Source organism: Monodelphis domestica, chromosome 7 (assembly GCF_027887165.1).
Source record: "Monodelphis domestica isolate mMonDom1 chromosome 7, mMonDom1.pri, whole genome shotgun sequence".
Classification (NCBI taxonomy): Eukaryota; Metazoa; Chordata; class Mammalia; order Didelphimorphia; family Didelphidae; genus Monodelphis; species Monodelphis domestica.
Window position 1 is genome coordinate 291,493,135 of NC_077233.1, and position 24,875 is coordinate 291,518,009.

At 38.2% G+C, this 24,875-nt stretch overlaps 1 protein-coding gene across 5 annotated transcripts in view; it reads left to right on the forward strand.

The window, feature by feature from the left end:
- CCDC192 (coiled-coil domain containing 192) overlaps positions 1 to 24,875 on the forward strand; it is a 285,306-nt gene that overhangs the window by 95,458 nt on the left and 164,973 nt on the right. For all 5 annotated transcript variants that reach the window (XM_007497810.3, XM_056804533.1, XM_056804532.1 and 2 more), the window contains one exon: positions 6,891 to 6,947. In XM_007497810.3, coding sequence (XP_007497872.1) covers positions 6,891 to 6,947 — 57 coding nt within the window. The remainder of the gene's footprint in view (positions 1 to 6,890; positions 6,948 to 24,875) is intronic.

Consider the following 24,875-nt stretch of genomic DNA (forward strand, 5'->3'; position numbering starts at 1 on the left):
GTTTTGATTTGCATCTCTCTGATTATAAGAGATTTAGAGCACTTCTTCATGTGCTTATTAATAGTCTTGATTTCTTTATCTGAGAACTGCCTGTTCATGTCCCTTGCCCATTTATCAATTGGAGAATGGCTTGATTTTTTGTACAATTGATTTAGCTCTTTGTAAATTTGAGTAATTAAGCCTTTGTCAGAGGTTTTTATTAAGATTGTTTCCCAATTTGTTGCTACTCTTCTGATTTTAGTTACATTGGTTTTGTTTGTACAAACCCTTTTTAATTTGATGTAGTCAAAATTTTTTATTTTACATTTTGTGACTCTTTCTAAGTCTTGCTTGGTTTTAAAACCTTTCCCTTCCCAAAGGTCTAACAGGTATACTATTCTGTGTTCACCTAATTTATTTATAGTTTCCTTCTTTATGTTCAAGTCATTCACTCATTCTGAATTTATCTTGGTGTAGGGTGTGAGGTGTTGATCCAAACCTAGTCTCTCCCACACTGTCTTCCATCAGAAGGAACTTTTGGAAGAGCTTAAGAAAGCTCTCAAAAACAAAATGAGACCCAGTGGAATCACACGTCGGCTACAGGGGGTGGGAGGGAGGAAAAGAAAATGATCTTTGTCTTTAATGAATAATGCATGGAAATGATCAAATAAAATACTATAAAATTAAAAAAAAACAAAATGAGAGAAGTTGAGGAAAAATTAGGAAAAAAAGCAATTCAAGAAAATTATGAAAGATCACCAAATGGAAAAAGAGATTAAGAAACTCCTGGAAGAAAATAATTTATTAAGGCCTAAAATTTCACAAGGGGAAGCTAATTATTTCCAAAGACAAGAAGAAATAATAAAGCAAAATCAAAAGAATGAAATAACAGTAGAGAATATGAAACATCTTATCACAAAAACAAGCGACTTGGAAAATAGATCAAGGAAAGACAATATAAGAATAGGTAGACTCCTAGAAAATTATGATAAAAAATTTTTAGAGACCATACTCCAAGAAATCATCAAGTAAAACTACTGAAAATTTCTAGAATTAGAGGGTGAAATAGAAATGGGAAGAATCCATTAATTGCCACCTCAAAGAGATCCAACGATGAAAATGCACAGGAACATCATTGCTAAACTCACAGATTAAGGAGAAAATACTACATGTAACAAGATTTAAAAAAAAACAAAACCTTAAGTACTAAGGAGTTACAGTGAGAATAACATGACTGACTCAGCCACAACATTAAAAGAACTCAGGACATAGAACATAGCATTTTGCAAAGCAAAAGAATTAGATCTACAGTCAAGAATAACATAATTTAAAAAGTAAAAAATAGATATTTACGAAACTAAAGAAGTGTTATTTCTGGGGAATAATCCAGAACTCAGAAGAAAATTTAATCTGTAAGAAACATACAAAGATAATGAAAGACCAATCATAAGTAACCCAAAAGATCAAATTATTTGATTCCTATAGGGGGAAATGTCATCTATGGCCCCTGGGAATGGTAATAATGCCTAGGTATTTTGAAGGGGAAAGAATGGATGTAAGAGTTGAGGTGAATATAATGAAATGAGCCGAAATAGAAGAAGAATATACCAGGAAGGTTGGAGTGGAATAGCTATCTCATATGGAAGAAGAATGAATGGAGGAACTACCATGGAGAAGGGGAGAAGGGAGTGGATGGCTGTACAAGAATAGAAGCCTGCTCTCATTAGACCTGGGATAAGAGATAGTAGCATACACAATTGGAAGAGTAATATTTTTCTTAATGAGTAGAAAAATGGGAGGAAAGGGAGATGAAATAAGAGACAGATTGAGGAAGGGAGTACATATGAAGAGATAAAGGGTAAGGTAAGGGGATAGTCAGAGACTCTTAGGACAAGACAGGGGAAAGACTTTTAGAATTGAACTCATATCAAGAAGTATGAGGGCATAGTGTTGGGGGGAGTAAGAAAGGGATTTTGGAAAGGTGGACAGAATAATAATTAAAAGATAAAGAGGAAGAGACAAGGGAGGGACCTTTAGAAAGGTGGGCCAATCTGGAACTAGGAGAGTAAAAGGTGAGAACAAAGGAGGATTTTTAGGAAGGGGTGTTAATTGGGGAGCTATTAGTGAAAGGAAATTGGATATATGAGGATTTTTGCCCAAAAGAAAAGCAAAAAGGTTCCAAACAGTGAGGAGGACCTGATGGAAGTTGCATGGTGTAGATGGAAATGCATAGCTAATAACTATGCCATAGAGTGTAATGGGATGAGTTCACTCATGGGAAGAAAATAGCACAAAGGATCCAAAACCAGGACCTGACAATGTGTTGTTTCCAAGAAACCCTCTAAAAACAAGAGACTCACATAGAATGAAGGTAAGGGGTTGGAGCAGAACATACTATGCCTCAGAGCTGATCCAGAGAAGGCGAGGGTGTGTAAGGATGGCAAGGAATCTTGATAGCCCCCTGTGCTTTGACGGACAAGCACAGAGGTGGCAGTTTGGAGACAGCAAAGGCTTGTGGGTAGAACATTGTGAGCTGGGGAGAAATCTGGTCAGCCTCAGGACTTCCAGCCCGGTACTGGAAGGGAACGAGTCTTTTTCTGTGTGACTGAGGGACATCCGAAGCCACGAGGGAGAGGAGACTCAGACTATACTGCCTATCTTTGAAGCAGTTGTCATCAAGAAAGCCTTCTACTACTTTCCTCCATCTGCCAGCAAGAACCACCGACTCAGAAGAAGTTTGGCTTGGACTCTCATAAACAGAGCCAGCTTTCTGACTTCTTTCTGGGTCTCTCTTTGCCTTTCTTGAACCGACTTAAATTTAGAGATCAGACAAATAATAGTATAGAAATAAAGAACACAGAGACAGCTGGGAAAAGGGGACAATCCCACTTCTCGTCTTCATGCATTCTTAGCCAAAGATGCACTAGGATTAAACAAGTAACCTAATCTCTAAATTCTAAGATCCAGTTCTAACTATCTAATGTTCTTCTTCTGCCCCAAAGAGGGAAAAACCTATCTTTTTAAACCCATTTCTACTCTAACTTGACCAACTTTAAAATCTAAGAAGGATTTGTGGAAAGCTGGGTTAGGTTAGATGAGTTCTGGGGGTGGGGGTGGGGGGTTACATGGAAGCAAACAAGATTTGGACAAACATTGTCCCAGAAACAATTTTGTTATAATCAATTTATGCCAATTTGGCAACAATTCTCTACTGCTATTTCCCTTGAACAATGTAAGCTTTGCAAAACCCAATACTAGTCTGTCTTATTGTTAGTCTCTATCTAACTCCTACAATCCTCAATGTCTTACTTTCTATGTCCTATTCTTATTCTCTGTTCTGTCCCTCATGCTAGCTCTCTAAGTTTTTTGAACTTTCCTAAGCCCTAAGCTACTGTCCCTAATCTTGCATTATATAATGTATTCTACCTTATGTAACCCAGGGGCCTGTCAAGATTCCTTGCTGTCCTTACAGGCGGCAGTCATGATCTCTGACAGAATTAGGCCTAAAATTGATATAATTATAAGGGATAAATGAGGGGGGTATAGTATAGATAATAAAAATTTATCAGGATTGTATTTGAGATTTTTAAAGGGAAAAACTAATTGAGATACAAATGGAAAAAGTTAATAAAATAATAATAGCAGCAGACTTTAATTTTCCTCTCTCAGAACTAGATAAATCTAACCAAAAAATAAGCAGGAAAGAATTTATGGAGATTAGTAAAACCTCAGATAAATTAATGTGATAAATATCTGGGGAACTCCCACATACCTACATGAGGTTAGTAGTAGATCTAAGCCTGAGGGTTCTGTAAACTTTAATTACTCCACCCTACTTAAACCTTACTTTAGGGAAGATAAAGGTGTAATCTCCTGATTGAATAATGAAGGTACTTAGTTATTACCTTATAGTGAAGCTAGACCGGTAAGCTAAATCTATTTTTAGTTCTTAATACAAAAAGGTGTTAAGTAACTATAAAGGTTAAATTAATTAAAAATAGGCGAAGTAACTAACAAAAGGTGAACTTAACAAAGAAGTGTTAAGTAACTCAAAAATCTAATCAAAGAAGGTGAGAACTAAAAGTATGGGCAGTCCTGGAGAAAGCCTTTGATGTGATTGATAGATTTGAAAGTTTAGAGGAGAAGACACAAGGGTGAAAGGTCTGTATATTTGGGATTTTTCGTCCCAGAAAAAACAAAACAAAACAAAACACGCTCTTTCCCTGGAGAGGTGGCTCTGGCTGATCACTTCCTGTGAGCAGGCTGGGTGCCAGTTTGATCCTGGAACTCAGCCTGGAGGAGCTCCCTCAGACAGCTTCCTTGAGATGGTCACGTGGTGAATGATAAGACTGACTTCCCTTTCCCTTGACTCTAATTGGAGGCCCCTTGGCCAAGGCCTTTAACTCCTGCCTGGCCCAGCCTGAGCTGGAGCAGTTTAAATTAACTCTTTCCTCTCTCCCTCTCTCTTCTCCTTAATTGCTTCTCTCTCTATTAATTAAAATCACCAGAATTTCCAGCTGACTTGAATATTTTAATATTTGGGATTTTCCCTGGTGACCAATTAAATATAGTTTAGATCACAACACTAAAATTATCCTTTACAGTACACATAATTCAAACATAATTTTTGAGGGGACATTAGGGGTTTAGAGAGCATAAACATTTGCAAAAGTCTTACTTTAACACTCCTTACACTATGGAGGCAATCCTGTATTGAGGGGTTGTGGCATTGGAACAAAAGTTCTACTGAGTAAGACCAATCTGGAAAGACTTAGTTTTTGGAAAATATATAGCTCTGGTAACAGATTGTGTCTGCTGCTTAAGGACCAATCTAGCTAAATGTGGCCCTAGTAATGTATGCTAACTGAGAACCATACAGTTTCGAGTGATCAAATTCAATGCTGATAAGAACATGAAGAAACAGGCCTATTATTACAATGCTATAAGAGCTATGGATTTATTTTAGAAAACAAGATGGAAATACACATTGAGAGCTGTGAAGCTGATCATGCTTATTGACCATGGGATCCTATTACTAGCATTAGGCTCTAAGGGCGTTGTTGAGAGAGCAAAAAGCTATGTATGTCTGAAAATATTTACAGAAACTTTGTAATGACAAAAGAACTGGAAATAGCATAGAATGGGAGAAATGGCTGAATAGATTGTGATATTTGAATGTAACGGATTATGTTATGTTATTTAGAAATGACAAATATTTGAAATATGAAAAAAAGCGATATATATGAAAGGATGAAAAGAGAAAAATGATAAGAATAATACATACTATGATTACATTTTAAAAAATAACAACCACAAAATGAGAAAAAAGTATCCAGGTCAAACAAATCCAAAGGGAATTAAAAAGCAGATAATGTTCATATTACCATACATATATAATTTGCATATTTCAAAACAATTTGTAAACAATGTGGGGTTTGTGATTTTACACATAATTTTTTAATATACTTGTTTAGTTAAATTTTTTGTTGGTGGTGGTTATTAAGTGTATGATAAAATAAAATATAAAAAATGATGGTTCACATGAAAGTATTTCTAGCTTAGATAATTATCATTCATAAGTTCAGAGAATCAGTATTTCTTCCTTATCCAATACATGATGTTTGTAGAGTGATCTGACAATTGTTACACATCAATAAACAAGTCAAAAGTAGATGTGCTAGTGACATGAGCACTGTACCTCCAGAAGCTCAGGCAAACTCTTATCAGGGAAATTCCTTTGCTCCCTTCCATCCTCGTGACTCCTAACCTAAAATGTGCGATGGCCCCAAAGGACCCTGACATGATTGTGCTCCTCTGATCCTCCTTTAGATTTAAGATGGACAGAGCTGTACCTCCAGGCTACACCTCGACTCTATCGGGCTGTATCTCAGACATCTGTTTCCAGGCAGACCCCAGTCAGATGACCAACTCCCTGACTGAATGCCTGAGTGACGACCACTCTAGAGTCACGTCCACACTATGATCAAGAGTATAAAATCCCCAGAATTGATGGGTTCTGAGAGCAGCCTTCCATCTTGCTGTCCCACCTTGCTATGCTCCTGGCCATTCTGAACATTATTTTCCTAAATTAATAAATTTCTCTTTTTGTTTTTAAGCTAAGTTTTGTAGTCTTGCATTCTTGCAAAAGGGCTCCTTCCCGAACCCCATAACACTAGCACATATTTAACAGATGATTCTCTGAAAAAAAATGTACACATGACACATATTTAATTTTCGTTATTAACATTTTCTTTATAATTTTCTCATCTAGACAATCAACAAAAGAAAGAATCATGTCTTAATTTTAGCATTTTCTGATTTCTGAGGTATAAATATGTACACTGAGGTTTTAATGATCAGTTTTCAGAAGATTTGAATAGGTTTTAGCACTTCCTTGGTTTAAAGCTCTATGTTGTGAATTTTAAAAGAAAACCTGGAACAAGGAGGAATTGGCATTTCATTAAATTTGGAAACATAATTTCCTTTCTTTTTTTTGACTTTGTTCCAAAATATTCCTCACTACTCTCTTTCCCTAATTTGAATCAACAATAAGCAATTTGAACTCGGTGTTAAAAGAACGACGTGTTCACTGCATGACCGAGATTTAGTTTGCCTTTTCATTCGATCTAATATTGTATAGTTAACTATTGAGGTATAACATAGTCCTTTTGTTTTCCTGAGCTCCTTTTAAACAATTAAATCGTGTAGTTTAAAATGAATTATTTTCCAAAGTTTCGGTTGCTGTCTGTTTAATTTCTAGTTTAGAAAGAATAATCATGTTTGTTTGTTTTGTTGGTGGGGAGGGAAATGAAGCTCAGTGTCAGTAACTATTTGTGGTCTATGAAATGAGCTCTCTTTTAATAATGAAATGAGAAAGTTAAAGTCTGTTTTAAAAAATTTCCCCTTTTCAGCGCATAGAGAAATTACAAGCTGAAGTTAAAGCTTCACAAGAACAACTTGCTGCTCATGTAAGTTTTCTCCCCTTTGATTTCTTTTTTTTCCCTGCAATTCTTATCTATTTCTATATTTATGAAATCTGAGCCATGTAAAGAAAGATATTTTCTGACCCTGACCATAATTTTAATTGCTTAAGACATTAACAAATATTTATAGAGGGTGGCAAAAAGTGAGCTATAGAACAAAAGAGGATTGTCCTGCAGTACCCTGAATTGTAATATCTTGAATTTTAAAATATTATAATGCACAACTTCAGAGAATTGTTTTATAGAAATGGAATTCTAATTCTCAGTCATTACAAAATCAAGTGACGTGTATAGAAAAGCAAGGATTGATGGATTTTTAGTAAGTAGCTAGAAACCAAGGGAAAGAAGAAGATTTAAATACATGGATTAGGATGGTGTTAAATTGTGGAATATTCTAGAATCACAGGACTGGACTATCCTCTCCATTCTCCTGACTTCAGGCATGAATGTTTAAATTCTCTAGAATAGAGCTGTCTAATTGTGGTTAATAGAGCAAGGATGCAACCTTAATAAACTTCCACTGTAGATTTTAGTTACACATACTTCCTTTCTTCTAATGCATTTTGGATATGATCAACTTGATTAGCATTCTTCTCTCTTTGGGGAAAATGTTTCAATACCACCAACATTAAATGTTGACACACAGTAATCTTGTAAACATTTAAGCCATCCCTTAATTAACACCAAATACCTTTACTCTTTCTGTAAGGACCTACTTTCCATATTTTTATAACCTTATTTTAATGCTTTCTCTGACAACTCTGGGCAACTCAGCCTCATTTAAATCCAATTCATGCTCAAGCCAAGACGTCCCATGATGCCCTAGGTCCTTTTCAAGATGTCATTGATCCTTATAGTAAACACACCTGAGTATATTTTTATTGTATGTTAATATACTTATTGATTCTTATAGTCCTGATCCTACGTAAGGAAAGGTTAAAGTATAAGCTTTGTTTAAATGTCCTCTATTGAAGAAGGCAATGATAAATGGTCAAAATATAAGAATAAGCAGGTTTTGAATAAAGAAATCAAGGCTTTATATAATCACATTAAAATGCTCTAAATCATTATTGATTAGAGAATTGCAAATCAAAATAATACTGAGATATTATCTGAAACCTATCAGATTGGCTAAAATAATAAAGGGGCAAAACGACATATAGTGGAGGGAATGTGGGAAAATGGAGCCGCCTTGTCGGTAGAACTATGAACTGATCCAACCATTCTAGAATTATACTCAAATAGTTTGTATACCTTTTGACGCAGCAATAGGTTTATTTCCTAAGGTGATCCAGGAAAAAGAAAGGAAACTCTGTATTAAAAAATATGTATAGAAGCTCCTTCTGTGGCGAAAAAGAACTGGAAACTGAAGGGATGCTGGGGAATGCTTGAGCAAATTGTGGTACATGATTGTAATGGAATACTATTATGCCATAAGAAATGACAAACAACATGAGCACAAAAAACCTGGAAAAACTTGCCTGAGAAAGCATGGATTTAATCATGGTGTAATCTGGAAAAAAGTTAAAAATTAAAAAATAAAGAAGGTAAAGATATGAGCAATCCATTGTGTCAGGATCTGCATAAGATAACTAAAGGGGTCATTCAGTTGTAGAATCTACCTGAAGCTTAAACATAGGAGAAGTGAATTGCAAAATATGGCAAAATGGAGCGTATTGTCATTTGAAATTACATTTTGTTTAGGTAAAATCTCTTTTTATCAGATTCCTCTTGCATATTCACTATGTATTTTAAGGCTCTGTTCACAGACACATAGAATAATATGAATAGAATAATAAGAACTAGGTGGCCCTCTGAGTATCCATTTGATAATTTATCTGCTTACAAATATAAAAAACCAATAATGGAAGTGAATGTTTTTAATCTCTTAAAAGGTAATTGTTGAGACAATCGGGACACAGTCAGCACTATTTATTTAGGAGGAGGAGTTCTTTATACCTCTATCTGTGTCTACACACACTGGGTTCGAAGAAGTTCATTATTTTGTGTCCCGAGCACTTTTATGCCCATTACTTTGTGGAATGGAGAGACACACTGCGATATTTCTCCTCTGGAACATGTTCCCAGTGATATTGGAGGTGAAGGAAAAGGACATAATTTTATACTCAACTTCCAATGGTCTGTTACCTGATTTTCCAGTAAATAATGGTGATAGGGGAGCACTATTATCAAATCGTATCACTTACATGTGTAATGAGCACATCAGCATCCAGAAAGAGCCGTGACGTGAGGGGAGAAATCATGGGGCCATCTGAAGTCCTGACTTCCTGAACGGGCTGGTAGTGTCGCCCCTGTAGTGGGTGATACCGTGAGGAACTTGGTGTGGTTGCATGCCTGGAACTCTGGATTCCTGACCCAGATGATCACGGGCTGCAAAACGCCTGGGCCGAGCAGGGAGTCAGGCTCTCTGTGGGCTTGGGTCTCCTTCTGAATGCAGGCTCTCTCTTTGGCTGTCCCATTACTCTTTGTTCATGTTGAAGCCTTTATTTTCCTTCTGATCAAACTTTGGCCTCATTTTCTCCCTGAGGACATCAGTATTTCCTTCTACACTACCATGATCTTTCCGTTCATTGTGGATTCACACAAACTGTAGCATAGAATTCTGAATTTGGTATTTACTAGAACTGGAAGGGACCTCAGCACAGCTCAGTCTAATGGATTTTCACCACAGAGCCGGTAGAGCAGGAGTGACATTTTCTGAGGTCACATAAACTTCCTGTACATGGGTGGGCACAAGTGGGAAAGGGCACTAGAGGAATAGTCATGGCCTTGTGGAAAATTAATTTTGAATTTGGAGATTCTTTGAGAAATGGTTTCCTCTTTAGCCCCCAAGAACAATTTGACTTGAAAGTAACCCAACAGTCTGCCCCCAGCGCTGAACTTGGATTGGCCCCTCCTGTTGGCTAGACCTTTTGCCTTTTCTTAAGGATAGCAGGGTTGAGGGTATATCAGTGGCCTGGTTTTTGCTCTAGGCAGGGTGGGGTCCTGATCCTTGTTCATTCCTAAAGAACTTTTGTAGGTGATGAAATTAGTTCTAATCTCGATGGGGGAAGATGTGCCAGCCATTTGGTGGTCCAGCCGCTTGACGAGGAAACAGGATGGGCTGGTGTCCTCTTGAGAGCTGCTTCTTCCTGTGATGAAGTGGTGAAGGAGGAGTTGAGGTCTGTGATTCTACTTCCCATTTCTCAGAGATATTTAAGGGTAGAGACTGCACGATGACGTCAGAAGAGATCGATATTGTCTCATGCCCTAGGACTTTGTCAGCTTTTCTCATGTAGCTTAGCCGCTTGCTTTCTCTTGGATCTTCTGTCCTGTTCACATTGTGGAGGGGGTCTATGAGCTTGTTAGAAGTCCTGTGAGATCTTTTAGTGAATGAACATTTTACAAAGTCAAAAGCACAGCGTCAGAGCATTTCATCCCTTGCAGTCTGCCTCACTCCATCTGCTGCCATCATTAAAAGGTGGTGCACAACTGCTGGATTATACACAGTGGGAGTGTAGGAGGGATCCAGGAGGCCTGCCCTCCTCTAGTCCCCAGCCCAGTGGTCTCAGCAGTATGGGGGAACCTTCAGAAAGGCTCTATATTCCACTGGCCACTAAAGAGTCTCAGGCTACAAATACTAGAGCTATTCCCTCTCTTTGCAGCCAAGCTCTGCCACCTCTTGACTCAAATAGCACAAGATGATGAAATATAGAACCACAAAGAGTGGCAATGAATGGCTCCAAGTCCACCCCACATCTGGGGCAACTCTCTCAACCAATGACCCCACCTTCACATGAGAGACCAGCCTACAGTGGCCATATGGATGATGAAAGATGCCCTCATTTGCAGCCATCTTCCCTGTAGCCTTCCCATGCTGACTGCCATAATTATAGCCTCGTAGTTCTTTGAGGCAGATGGGGAGAAGGTCCTGAACGCTTCTCTTCAAAGGTCCTGAGTTTGGACCCAGGGACTTACAGGAGTTTGTGTAAAAAGGAAACCAAAGGAGGGTATTAAGAGGAACTACCTTTCCTCTACCTCACTTGAGGGCAATGGCAAGATCATGAATATGAGCATGTGTGTGCAGGGATGAGGCAGGGTAGAGAAAGGAAGTTGGAGGAAATAAGGAAATGGGTAGATTGGGGGATTAGGGTGTTTTGAGGGAGTCTTAATAGGGATGCTGAAGTCCCCTAGTCTGAGAGGAGGAGCTGGAGAAGAGAAAAAAATCAAGCAGGCAGTAAATGCACAGAGGCTGGAAATCCTCCTGGAGATTGACAGGCATCAGCTACCAGCATCTTGATTGGTTGATTAATGTGGCTGAGTGACCCTCAAAGAAGAAGATATGCATAGGATAGCCTAAAAGTAGCAAAATGGCCTACCAAAAAAGCTCATCCTATTCCCACACCTCAACCAGATCTTTGGGGATAATCCAGGCTCCTCTGCTTCATTAAATCCCATGTTAGCCAAGGAAAAATCAACTACTCTCCTAAGTGTGTGGCAGTCCCTAAACATTGCCCAGGAATTCGAATATCTGTAAGGTGTTCTGGAAACTCAACCGAATGGCCTTGTCTTGAGTAGCATTACTTCAATACAACCTTTGACATTTATCTAGCAGCCTGGAAGCCTATGTCCCTTGGAGCCAGCCATTTCAGTGCTAAGACATCATTGCTTAGAATTTTTAAAAAATAAAATGCATTCCTTCCCCAAACATGAATTTTAATAAAAACAGTTTGTGCTCAGATCTAGGACAATCCTCACTTGTTCATGAGTTTGTTTTGCTTTGCTTTGTTTTTTAAGCCAGAGGGTGTTTGTCCAATTACAGACTTGACAAAGGAATGGGAGGGGAAGTTCGGGAGAAGACTCAAAAGGGCATTTCTGTGCATCATTCACCTGAGCAAGAACACCCGTTTTGTATTAAGCAATTTCCAATGCCATAGGGAATGGAAAACTACAGCTGAACAATTTTGCAACTGGAGAAACTACTTACAGTCCTTAGAGGAAATTCTGACCACAGTCCGCTTGTCTCCTCCCTTCCTGGTCCCTCCCATCCTCCCCAAACCCTTTTCTTCTTAACCTTTACTAACCTCTTACTAAGCTCGCCTAACTGCCTTTCTCCATTTCCTGGGAGAATGTTGTCCTACCTGATTCTCTCTAATACTTGTTCTCAAAAACAAACATCACAAATGGAGGTTCTCTGTGTTTTGTGATACATTTTCCCAACTCTAAAGTGCTAAATGAGATGAGATGAGTTGGAAATATTCAAAGTTTGACATGTTCCTGGATGACCATTTTTAAAGCTTTCTGCTCTGGGGTGTAAGAAGTGAAACAAGATTGATTCTCAGGACTACTCAAGTTCTTCTCTGGTGGACAATCTCTCCGAACTAAATGCATTTCTGGAGTGTATGTGTATGTATGTATGTAGAGTGAAACCCTTACCATCTGTCTTAGAATGAATTCTGGGACAGAAGAGTGGCAAGAGCAAGGCAATTAGGCTTAAGTGACTTGCCCAGCATCATGTAGCTAGGAAGTATCTGAGGTCAAATTTGAACCCAAGACCTCCGGTCTCTCCACTGTGTTACCTAGCTGCCTTGACTCTGTATTATTTTTCAAACTTTCCTCCTCAGACATTTCTGAGGATGTTGATGTCCGTTTGGCCACATGAAAGGGTAGTGGTTTCTAATTGTAAACACATGTTGTACGCAACTCTTCAGGGGCCGCAGCCATTTGTGGGTGTCATAGAAAACCAGTCTAGTTCTGGTTCATTCTCTTCCCTTAGTCTCAGGCACTATGAATGGAATGTTTAACCTCCTGCGTGTGCTGGGGGTGTATATAAGAAGGAAACCACTTCGGATGCTATGGATAAAGCAACCATTTGTCAACTAATAAACTTAAAAAGAGGACAGCTGTGAGAATGTTTAAAAGGGACCCACCAGGCTAGAGAGCTTCACTGAGCAGTTCAGTGTCACTTTCAGAAAAGAATCACCACAAACCTTACTTTGCCATAAGTCTCCCCCCCCCCATGGCTCACTTTGGGGGTAGAAGCTATAGGGAAGCCCACAAGTACCAGAATAAAAGAGACAAAGTCCAGAAGCTGAGAAAGAGACAAGGATTCGAAAGTGAGCGGACACTGATCTGTTCATTGTTTGTGCTTCCTTCAACTCTGTGGATGCCAACCAGCCACCTCCTCCATACTTCAGGTCCTAATGAAGTTGGGAGCCATGTTGATGAATTGCTATTGTCTGCCCCCAGGGAAAACTTGGCTGGAAAGAAGACTGAAGCTTGACATCTGCAGGCCTGGGGGAAGAATGCGAGAGCACACCAGAGTAGGTGGGGGAGCCGGGAACAAAGAGAACAGTCAGTGGAAGTTAGTCAGAGGGAACTGGAGGAAATGAATGAAGAGTGGGTACTGTTCTGCCTAGTGGAAGTGGCTAATGAGAACAAGGCTAGATGTTTACATTAAGCACTGAAAACAAGTCAGGTCCAGTTTGAACTCTTGAGAATGTTTCTCCCTCAACACTCCAACCAGGATGGAATCCACCCATCCCTAGAGAAATTGTTTAGGACGTAATTTAAGCAATGAAAGGGCTCGACAGCTGTAACCCTTCAAGGACTACCTTAAGAGCAACTCTTTGCCGTGAGCAAAGTTCACCGAACTGAAACATGGACTTGGATTGCTTTGGATCCATTTTTATTTGCGTTCAGGTATGCTGTTGTTAAGTAAAATTATCTGTCCTACAGGTTGTTCTTTTCATTCAGTTCTTTTCAAGCGTGTGACCCCATTGGGTGTTTGGTTTGGCCAAGAGACTGGAGTGGTTTGCCATTTCCTTCTCCAGCTCATTTTATTTGATTTTTACATTTTATTTTTATTACAGTGCAAGGCACACTTCCATATTGGTCCTTATTGTGATACGAGCACACTCAGACAAACCCAGACCCCAAGAGAAAACCGTAAATACACTCCTGCCAAGGATAGGATGCTTTGATCCCCATTCATCAGACTCCAAAAGTTTGTTCTCTGGAGCTTGATGGCGTTTCTGGTCCGAAGTCTCTTAGGATTGTCCCAGATCATCAAGCAGCCAAGTTTTCACAACTGATCATCGTACAGTATTGCTGTTACTGTGTACAGTGTTCTCCCAATTCTGCTTATTTCCCTCTGTATCAGCTCCTGCAGAACTTTCCAACTTTTTCTGAAATCATCTTGCTCATCATTCCTTACGGCACAATAGTGTTCCATCACCAGCATGGACCACAATTTGCTCAGCCATTCCCCAGTTGATGGACATCCCCTCAATTTCTAATTCTTTGCCACAACAAAAAGTAGTCCAGCTCATTTACAGATGAGGAAACTGAGGCCAATGTGGTTAAGTGACTTGCCTAGGGTCAGACAGCTAATAATAATAATGTGGCCAGATTGGAATTCAGGAAGACATCTTCTTGACTACAGTCTTAGCACTCCATCTACTGTGCCTACTAGCTGCTTTAATGTCCTACAGCATGCATAAAATATGAGCACAGGAGGGCTTTCTGGGGGAAAGGGGAGGATCCTTGCCTTGAGTAGGAGGGCAGAGACCAATGAAAATGCTTCTCCCTGGTATGTTAGACAAGATCCCTGACTACAAATCTATTCAGAGCTATATTGTCCTTTAAAATTTTAAATAGTGGGAGGTGGAGTCAAGATGGCCGTTTAGAAGCAGCAAAAGTCAAGTTCTCTATAAAAAGCCTTCCACACCAATCAAAAACAAAGTGCTTTGAGGGGGACAGAAAACCAAATACAGCAGAAGGACAGAGCCAGGGACCCTCCTGTTCAATTCAACCTAAAAGGTCCGCAGAGAAGGCTGAATTCTCAGGTTTAAGGAAAAGAAAGAAGGAAGGTCCCAGGACACCTTCCCCATCTACTGTACTGAGACCCTGATGGTTGCTGTGATCTCCAGGTGAGGACTCCAACCCTGGGGGAGTGCCTTGCTCCCACCACTGCTCAAGTCTCCGGGCTCTGACCATAGCTGGCAGGGAGGCAGCTGAAAGAGAGGGCAGAGGAGAGGGCAGCCTGGCCACAGACTTCAGCTACCACTCTCCATCTTAGGCCTCTGCCTCTGGAGATTTTAGCCTCAGGTCACATCCAGCTCTGCAGATCAGTTCTACTAGAAGACTTAATCCTATCTATCAATAGTACAGCTAAGAAACCTTCAGAGGGCAGGGAAGCTCAATATCCAACATCACTCCCCCTCCTCCTGCACTGAGATCCATGATAAGAATCTGGCTGGGATCTCAGGGGGAAGACTGCAACCTTGACAGAGTATCAGTATCCTACAATATGTTGTCAACAAGAAACACATTTGAGCCAAGTAGACATACACAGGGTAAAGGTAAGAGGGTGGAGCAGAATTTATTGGGCTGCAAATGAGACAAAGGAGGCGGGAACAGCAATTATGATCTCAAATAAGGCTAAAGCAAAAATAGGTCTTTAAAAGAGATAAGGAAGGTAATTACATCTTGATGAAAGGCAGTATAAATAATGAAGAAATATCAGTACTCAACATATATGCTCCAAATGACACAGCATTCAGATTTTTAAAGGCAAAATTAAAGGAGCTTAAGGAGGAAATAGATAGTAAAACCATACTAGTGAGAGACCTTAACCTTCCTCTATCAGAACTAGATAAATCAAACCAAAAAATAAATAAGAAAGAAGTAAGGGAAGTGAATGAAATTTCAGAAAAATTAGAGCTAATAGATATCTAGAGAAAAATAAATAGGGGTAAAAGGGAATATGCCTTCTTTTTCAGCAGCACAAGGCACATATACAAAGATTGACCTTGTACTAGGGTATATAACTATTGCAAACAAATGTAGGAAAGCAGAAATAATAAATGCAACTTTTCAGACTACAATATAATAAAAATCATAAGAAAGGCAGATTTAAAATTAGTTAGAAACTAAATAATCCAATTCTTCAAAACTGGTGGGTCAAAGAACAAATCAAGGAAATAATTACTGATTTCATTGAAGAGAATGACAATGAGGAAACAACTTATCCAAATCTATGGGATCCAACCAAAGCAATACTTAGGGGAAATTTTATATCCCTGAGTGCATATATCAACCAAATCAGAGAGGGAATAAATAGGTCAATGAACCGGGCATACAATTTAAAAAACTAGAAAGAGAATATATTTAAAATCCCCAGATGAAAACCAAATTGGAAATCATAAAAATCAAAGGAGAAATTAATAAAATTGAAAGTAAAAGAACTATTGAACTAATAAATGAAACCAGGAGGTGGTACTTTGAAAAAACAAATAAGATAGAAAAAAGTACTGGTTAATCTAATAAAAAAAGAAAGAAGAAAATCAAATGAACAGTATCAAAGATGAAAAGGGTGACCTCGCCTCTAATGAAGAGGAAATTACAGTAATTATTAAGAACCATTTTGCCCAATTATATGGCAATAAATATGACAATCTAGATGAAATAGGTGAATATCTACAAAAATAATTGCCTAGATTAACAAAAGAGGAAATAGAATACTTAATCCCATCTCAGAAACTGAACAAGCAAGGAAATTCCTAATAAAAAATCCTCAGGGCCAGATGGATTCACAAATGAACTGTATCAAAGAACAACGAATTCCTATACTATACAAACTATTTGACAAAATAAGCAAAGAAGGAGTTTAATCAAATTCCATTTATGACACAAATATTGTACTGATTCCAAAGCCAGGCAGGCCAAAAACAGAGAAAGAAAACTATAGACTAATCTCCTTAATGAACATAGATGCAAAAATCTTAAATAGAATACTAGCAAAAAAGACTCCAGCAAGTGATCATGAGGATTATTCACTATGATCAGGTAGGATTTATACCAAGAATGCAAGTATGGTTTAATATTAGGAAAACCATCCATATAATTGACCATATTAACAAGCAAACCAACAAAAATCATGATTATCTCAATGGATGCAGAAAAAGTCTTTGACAAAATATAACACCGATTCCTATTGAAAACACTAGAAAGTATAGGAATAGATGGATCTTTCCTAAAAATAATAAGCAGTGTATATTTAAAACCATCAGCAAATATCATTTGCAATGGGGACAAGTTAGAAGCCTTCCCAGTAAGATCAGGAATGAAGCAAGGATGCCCATTATCTCCTCTATTTTTTAATATTGTACTAGAAATGCTAGCAGTAGCAGTTAGAGAAGAAAAAGAAATTGAAGGGATTAAAGTAGGCAATTAGGAGACTAAATTATTACTCTTTGCAGATGGTATGATGGTCTAATTAAAGAATCCTAGAGAATCAACTAAAAATCTAATGGAAATAACAACTTTAGCAAAGTTGCAGGATACAAAATAAATCTGCATAAATTATCAGCATGTCTATATATTTCCAACACAACTCAGCAATAAGAGTTAGAAAGAGAAATTCCATTCAAAATCATTCTAGCCAATATAAAATATTTAAGAATGTATTTGTCAAGACAAACACAGGAATTATATGAACACAACTACAAAACACTTTCTACACAATTAAAACTACATCAAAATAATCGGAAAAACATGAATTGCTCATGGGAGGATAAGCTAATATAATAAAAATGGCAATCCTACCCAAATTAATTTACTTATTTAGTGTCATACCTATCAAACTACCAAAAAACTTTTTTACTGAATTAGAAAAAATTATTAAAAAGTTTATTTGGAAGAACAAAAGATCAAGAATATCAATGGAACTAATGAAAAAAATGTGAAGGATGGAGGCCAAGCAGTAACAGATCTTAAACTGTATTATAAAGCAGTGATCATCAAAACAATAAAATATAGGCTTAAACAGAGAAGGGAGGACTTGGGGTAAATGTCCTCAGCAAGACAGTATATGATATACACAAAGATCCCAGCTCTGGGGACAAAACCCCACTATTTGACAAAAACTGCTAAAAATTGGAAAACAGTATATGGGAGAGATTAAATTTACATCAACATTTTACACCCTACACCAAGATAAATTCAAAATGGGTGAATGACTTAACTATAAAGAAGGAAACTCTAAGTAAATTAAGATTAAAACAGAATAGTATACCTGTAACATCTCTGCAATGGAAAGAATTTAAGACCAAGCAAGAGATAGAGAATATTACAAAATGAAAAATGAATAATTTTGATTATATTTAAAAGTTTTTGTACAAACAGAACCAATGCAAACAAAAATTAGAAGGGAAGTAACAAATCAGGGAAAAAATCTTTATAACAAAAACCTCCGACAAAAGGTCTAATTTATCAAATCTATAAGTAACTAAATCAGTTGTATAAAAAAATCAAACCATTCCTCAAATGATGAATGGGCAAGGGACATGAATAAGTAGTTTTCAGATAAAGAAATAAAAACTATCAATAAGCACATGAAAAGGTTTCCTAAATCTCTCATAATTAGAGAAATGCAAATCAAAATAACTCTGAGGTACCATCTCACACCCAGCAGATTGGCCAAATGTTGGAGAGGATGTGGCAAATTGGGACATTAATGCATTGCTGGTGGAGTTGTGAATTGATCCACCCATTCTGGAAGGTAATTTGGAACTATGCCAAAAGGGCTTTAAAAGACTGTCTGCCCTTTAATCCAGCCATTTCACTGGTAGGTTTGTACCCCAAAGAGATAATAGGGAAAAATACTTGTATAAAAATATTTATAGTTGCGCTCTTTGTGACAAAGACATTTTGACACTGTGACAAAAATTGGAAAATGAGGGGTTGTCCATCGATTGGGGAATGGCTAAACACATTGTGATATCTGCTGGTGATGGAATACTATTGTGCTCAAAGGAATAATGAACTGGAGGGATTCCATGTGAACTGGAACAACCTCCAGGAAGTGATGCAGAGTGAGAGGAGCAGAAACAGGAGAACATTGTACACAGAGACTGATACACTTGTGACACAATAAAACATAATGGACTTCTCTACTAGCAGCAATGCAATGATCCAGGACAATCCTCAGGGACTTATGAGAAAGAACACTATTCACATTCAGAGAAAGAACTGTGGGAGTAGAAAAAACAGAAGAAAAAGATATGATTGATCACATGGTTTGATGGGGATATGATTGGGGATGTTGACTTTAAAGTCAACTTTATTGCAAATAGTAATGAATATGGAAATAGGTTTTAAACAATGATACATGTTAAAACCCAGTGGAATTGCTCATTGACTTCAGGAGGAGGGAGAGAGTAGGGGAGGGAAAGAACACAAATTATGTAACTATGGAAAAGCATTCTAAATTTAATTAATTAAAAATTAATATGTTGAAAACAAGTTCAGGGCAGAACACATGTAATTTTCCATGTTTTATCCTAAACTCACTATAGTAATTAAAATAAATTTTTTAAAATTCATTCTCTCTGTGCCTACAAAAAGTACATGGCAGAAAAGGAAATAAATATGGATCCCTTCCTTCTTGTTCCCTTCACAGGTCATCAAGGCCAATTTTTCAAAGAAAGTTACAATTTAAATACTCCCTATTTGTAGCTCTTGGTTTGCAAGATAGAAATAAGTAGGTAATAAAGCCTGCACAATCTTAGGGCTTCATGGAATCTGAGACATTATATAGTCTAAGGTTAAAGAAGAATCTGAGGTACAGATTAATAATTTAGTTGCTACTAAAAGAATTTAAGCGCTTAAGCGAGTAAAGGTATTAAAATTCGGGTCTTCTGACTACAAAATCAATGTTTATTCCACTCTAGAAATTCTTAATTGGAGTTTATCAATTTCCTTAGGATCAGTTTCCTCTGTAATCCTTTACATTTTGTTCTGCAAATTTAAAACTATTGTTCTGAGGAATCCTAAGTCTTTAGGGTCAAAGAGACCCATCCTACAAAAAAGATAAAGAACTCTTGCATTATGCCATGTCCAGAGAGATATTTCAGTTTTTACTTAATCCCAGGTAAGTTGAAAGGACAATTCTCCGTCTTGAAGTAGATCAGGGGAATAGAAGGCAGGAGAGATCTTAACCTTGGAAGGAATATGTCCCCATCTGAGGAAATTATGAAGCCTGGACGGAGTGGCTAGAAATGGATCCAGAAATGAGAGAAAGACTTCTTGGATTTAGATTGGCATAAGAAAGCATCTCTTATTTTCTGGCATTGTTACCAGAACAATCAGGCAAGGCTGCAGTTCAAATATTAGCTGAAGAGAAGCTCAGAAACAAATCTGAACATTGCTCCATGGGTTTCCTGTAACTTGGGGGCTTGGGGTATTTGTTCTCCTTCATAACCCCGGGATGTACTGTAAGAATTTGGAGGTTATGTGATGATAATTACAGATTGTTTCCTCTGGCTTCCTCCTAAAGTCTAGATTCTTTTTGGAATCAGCATGGTGGAGTAATATATTCTTAATTGTTATATTTGTATCTGCTGGAGCTTTTGGAAATTTGTCAGGTCAAACTCACTGCCTTTCAAACCTCGATCCAAAAGATTATACAAATATTGCTTATTTCTTTTTCTTGGGTATAATTCAAGCTTGAGAGAGAACATGGTAGAAGAGCAAGCGGGCAGTTCAGGAAGTCATCGAGATCCAGATTCAAAGTCCAGTCTTTGAAATGTATCTACTCTGTGACCATGGTAGGCCACTTAAGGTCTCTGCCCCATGGAATGCAGGGAACCATATCAATGAACAAATATTTATGAAGTTCTTTCTGTGTGCTAGGTGTCTACTAGTGCTGAGAGGACAAAGAAAATGCCTAATAAACGCCTTCCTCATCTGTATCAAGGTGGAGGGCATTTCCAGAATAGGAGAGCTTCACACTGATGAGGTCCCATCTGGATTCGAGGCCATACTTGTTTAACAAAGATTTAGTTCCAATACGTGCTAAGCCCTACACAACGTGTTAGGGATTCAAGATAGAAATGACATGGGCTTCGCTTCCAAGAATTCTGTAGTTTTGCAAAGTAAAATTCTCACATTCTCACAGGCTTTTAATTTGTCTTACTCTGATTTTGAAAACTAGAGGTCTTCAGTCCATGTTAAACTGTTTAGGGACATACGTATATGGGCTAAGAATGACGTCTTTTCCCCTTTCGTGTTAGATAATCATTATCTATGAATTCATCACTCATTTATTTGTAGTAAGGTCTCAATCAACTCTGGCATCTTTTTCTTCTTTAGGTTCATGTGAGATCCCTTGAGTATCCATAATTATGCAAATATGGCTCAAGATCCCACAATTATACAGAATTATATTTTATTATAGCCTAGCAGAAGTAATTAGTCAAAGTATTTAATTGAGATAGAATAGCAATGGAAATAACAAAGGAAATTTGAGTAATGAAATTATTTTCAGCCTCTTATTGTCAAAAGGACATACATAACCTTCTTGGAAAACTTAAATGTGGGTGAGAAAAGTGTTTTTGATCTTGATTTTTGGCCTAGAGATCTGTTGAAATGTATCTGGTGCAATCGTTCAGTTCTCTAAATCCAGGGTAGTCAGAATTCTATCAAAACTCCTAGGTTCAGGGATACAGTTGCAGACTCGTCTTCATGATGATTCTTCTTTTCTTTGCTTCAGCTGCATAGCCAGTTGTGTCCTTTCTGCTTTCATCAACACCTCTTCTCACTTTTTAAAGCTCCAGAGGAGGAAGAATGTGATGATTAATAGCAACCAAGGAAATAGGTGGGAAATATCATAGCACAGCGTATCATATCATATCATATTAGAGAATAGTAGTAGTAGTAGTCTCTTGGTAACCGAGGATGACGATTGTCTTTGTATGCTTTGTGTGCAAAGACACTTGTGCGTGAAGGATATTTAAGTGGAACAGTCGGTACACAGAGACAGTCCCCCTCTCTCAGCGTTGGAAGCCTGGGTCCAGTGGCACGAAAAGTCGTTACTCCTGGAGACTTCCTCAGCTGCATTGGATGGCCGTGCTGTCTTTTGTGCTCCAACATGCCCTGAGCACTCCACAGTGCTTTGCTGTGTTGCCCTCTCAGCCGTTGAACCTTTTTGTTGGTTTCTTCTGTCTGTTCCGCCGAAGCAGTCTTCACATGCTGGGTGAGCAAAGCCATAGTTCACCAGGGGTCAGCGACCTGATGGCTACCCTCACAAGGTTTGGCCGGCCTGTCAAAGCTGCTTCCGCATGCTAGCAGCTACTGGGAGCCACAAGTGAGAGCTGGGTGTCAGGTGAGGGTCAGAGGCTGGAGAGCTGCCCTAGGAGGGCACGACAAGCCCTCCATACCAGAGATACTACCCCTCCCTGAGCACCCCATACACTCCTATCAGAGAATAGAATAAGAGAAAAGTACTTCTTGTACTTAACAGCTTATATAGATTTAACTGTTACTCTCTAATATGTTTTAACTTATTTGTAAAACAAATGTACCAAATGGAGAGTCTTAATTTATATTACTTAGGTGAAAATTTTATAAAAACAGAGTATAATTGGCTGGGTTATATGTTGTTTCTTCTTTTCTCACTTAATTCCCAATATTGAGAGCTTGTGAGCTGAGCCAAATTTATTCATTAAGAAATGTCATTGCTACTCTTGTGAACAGCGATTGAAAATGGAGGCGTTCATAAAGTGTTCTCAATTCCTCCTGATTAGAGAAATGAGATTAAAACAACTCTGAGGTATCACCTCGCACCTAGGAGACTGGCCAATATGGCAGCAAAGGAAAGTAATGAATGCTGTTGGGGATGTGGCAAAGTTGGGACATTAATTCATTGCTGGTGGAATTGTGAAGTTGTCCAACCATTCTGGAGGGCAATTTGGAACTATGCCCAAAGGGCGATAAAAGACTGTCTGCCCTTTGATCCAGCCATAGCACTGCTGGGTTTGTACCCCCAAAGAGATAAGGAAAAAGACTTGTACAAGAACATTCATAGCTGAGCTCTTTGTGGTGGCAAAAAATTGGAAAATGAGGGGATGCCCTTCAATTGGGGAATGACTGAACAAATTGTGGTATATGTTGGTGATGGAATACTACTGTGCTGAAAGGAATAATGAACTGGAGGGATTCCATGGAGACTGGAACAACCTTCAGGAAGTGATGCAAAGTGAGAGGAGCAGAACCAGGAGAACATTGTACACAGAGACGGATACATTGTGGCACACTCGAATGTAACTGATTTCTCTACTAGCAGCAATGCAATGACCCAGGACACTTCTGAAGGACTCATGAGAAAGATGCTGTCCACATCCAGAGAAAGAACTGTGGGAGCAGAAACCCAGAAGAAAAACAAGTGCTTGATTACATGGGTTGATTGGGGACATGATTGGAGTTTTGATGTTAAAAGATCACTTTATTGTAGATATGAATAACAAGGAATAGGTTTCGAACATGTAGAACCAGTGGAATTGCTCATTGGCTCCAGGAGCTGGGAAGAGGGAAGAGGGATGAGAAAATCATGAATCATATAACCATGGAAAAATATTCTAAATAAATTTTAAAAAAGAAAAGAAAAGAAAATGGAGGCATTTATGATACTTTGGAGGAAATGGTCATTTTTACATTTAAAGAGCAGGGAGGGACATTATAAATCAAGTCCAGCTCCTTCAATTTATAGATACAACAATTTATCTTGTATCACATCGTTAGCTATAAATCCTAAGGAAAGCATGATGAATTGATGGCAGTGAAAGAAAGCAATGGGCTTGTCCTGGCTTTATCACTTAATGACTTTGTAACCTTGGAAAATTACCTTAATTTTCTAAGCCTCAGTTTTCTCATCTATAAAATAGTTTACCTTTCCTACCACGCAGGGTTGGAGTGAGAACGAAATGAGATCATGAATGCCTTGAAAGTAGTATGATGACGATACAAATCCAAAATCAGTCATAGATAGAATGGCGATGGTTTTTTCCTTCAGATTTATATATACGTGTATGCAACATTCCAATCTGTACGTGTTCATGTATATATTTATATATCTACAGCTACAAATGGAGCCATATCCATGTATATAAAAGTATAGTTAGATGCATTGTCGAATAATTCAATGGATCTGAGATAGCGTGTAGCCCTCCAACAATGGACTACCATAAGCTATGTCAGTAGATAGCTAGATATAACACCCTCTTTAATACTTCAGTGGATCTCTGATGTCACCTATCCCTCTAGAAGTAGGGATTGCAGCTCAGTGCACTGCAGGAGAAGCACTCAATGTACATTGTATTCTCTATACTTACTATCATGTGGGGGTCAATGTAGTCCACACTTTACTAATTGGCTATCCCTTTCTTTTACTAATCGGTGAGCTGACCTCCTTTTCTGGTCCTGTATCTCTTGGATGATCTCTTTATTCTGCTTGATTTTGCATAAAGAGCTATAGACTTGCTTATGTGCACTTTGCATTTGGTTTTTTGCCCTCTTGATGGCTTGTAACGTTGAGTGTCGACTGTATTCTTCTAGCATTTATGGTAAAATAGCATCACTGGGAAAATATTGCCATCTCATTGGCTAGATCAGTTTAAATAATTTTCTCTTTACTCAGAAATGTAACTACAATGGATGAAAATTGACAGAGAAATGGACTAGCCATAGTGTAGACTAAATACTTGATCTAAATATGTGTGGATGGTATCATCTACTGGAGAATTTCTTAGGATCCTTGTTGGTTTAGCAAAGATCTGCAACTTCACATCATAAAATCTTGAATTTTCTATTTGGTATTTCCATGCAATTGGAAGAAATGGCAGAATTTCGATCAGAGGTCACAATTCTAGTGGCTGGAGCAAATACACAAAATAAGTGCAGGGAAAACAGGAAAGACTTCCTCAAGTAAGTCTTTTTTTCCCTGTAAAACCTTACTGTCTCTCTTAGAATCGACTGCTAAGTATGGCTTCCAAGGCAGAAGAGTGGTAAAATGGAGGCAATTGAGATGGAGTGACTTTGCAGCCAGAAAGTGTTGGAGGACTTCCTATCTCCAGG